The sequence below is a fragment of the Trichechus manatus genome, unplaced genomic scaffold (genome assembly GCF_000243295.1).
Source record: "Trichechus manatus latirostris isolate Lorelei unplaced genomic scaffold, TriManLat1.0 scaffold00065, whole genome shotgun sequence".
NCBI classification, from domain to species: Eukaryota; Metazoa; Chordata; class Mammalia; order Sirenia; family Trichechidae; genus Trichechus; species Trichechus manatus.
Window position 1 is genome coordinate 3,807,447 of NW_004444001.1, and position 1,403 is coordinate 3,808,849.

Sequence of the window (1,403 nt, forward strand, 5' to 3'; positions counted from 1 at the left end):
AATGGACAGTCTCTTAGATGATCACAAACCACATAAGAAACACTACAGATAGAAAAATTAAATTCCTGCACAAGGAGCTGGTGGTAGTGTCATTTGTGGGAAATACTTTTGGTAAATGAACCATGTCCCAGGATATACCCAACTTGGTATCCCCTGGACTGTTGACTCCCAGCTTGCTAAAGAAAGTGGGCAGGTCTCCTTATAAAGCCCTTCCATGGAACTCTCAAGGCAACATGAGTAGTCACACATATTTTCTTCCAGTACTTCTGTGATATACGTTTTACATTTAAAACTTTAATTTCAACTAGAATTTATTTTGATGTAGATGAAATCCTAAGAAGCAATAAAAAATTAGTTATATGCTTGATGGAATGTAAGAATGGCCAGTAGGACTGTAAGAAATTTAAAAATAAACATGCTATAATACCTTTCTACATGATTATCCTATGATTACAGGCTGTCTTGCTCACAGGAGAGCAGGGAACAGCAAAAACAGTAATGATTAAGGCCTATTTGAAAAAGTATGATCCTGAAGTGCAGTTATCCAAATCTCTAAACTTTTCATCTGCCACAGAACCAATGATGTTTCAGGTAAAACCCATCATTTGCTATAGTGTTCAATATATTAAATATTTTAAGTGGTCATTACAATCAAATGTGGATGCATGTAAAATATCGTATTATGTTAATATTAGCATTGTATTAATTAATATTATATAATATCAAAGGAAATGATACAGTTGGCACTCTAAGGCTAAGGTGAAAGCCAAATCCAAATAGCATATTTTGGCCTAATATTGAGGCTGAAGGTGAACTTTGGCGTGTATCTATTTTAATATAAATTAATGATTAACATCTAATAACTTACTTTTTATTTCACAGTACATATTTTAATGATTATGTTCATATGTGTCAAATAAATAATATTTTACTCTAAAAAAATGCTTATCCTTTTTAGAAATATAGATTAAACTATAACAGATAAGAAAATGTTTCCTTTTCTCCAGAGAACAATTGAAAGTTATGTGGATAAGCGAATGGGAAGCACATATGGGCCACCAGGAGGGAGAAAAATGACTGTATTTATTGATGATATTAATATGCCTGTAATTAATGAATGGGGAGATCAGGTATGTCTGAAATATTTTGTATAGATGATATTTAATCAGTATGTTTAGCTATATATACAAATATCAATAACCTTCATATTATTAAGTCTAGTAACACTTTTCTTTTTTGACTTCTCTATTTGATATTCTTCTTTCTTGAAATTCCTACATGGTTTTCCCCCAAAATCCCCTCCTGTCTTTCTGACTACTTGATTTCAATGTCCTTTCTGGGCTCCTTTCTTGCTTCTGGAGTCCCTGGGTGGTGCAAGTGGTTCACTTCATTGGCTGCTAACC

General features: G+C 32.9%; 1 protein-coding gene across 1 annotated transcript in view; it reads left to right on the plus strand.

Moving 5' to 3' along the window:
- Positions 1-1,403, plus strand: part of DNAH8 (dynein axonemal heavy chain 8) — a 383,298-nt gene that overhangs the window by 196,717 nt on the left and 185,178 nt on the right. Inside the window, 2 exon segments of the mRNA XM_023734112.1 lie at positions 457-591; positions 1,008-1,130. Of these exon segments, the coding sequence (XP_023589880.1) occupies positions 457-591; positions 1,008-1,130 (258 nt within the window).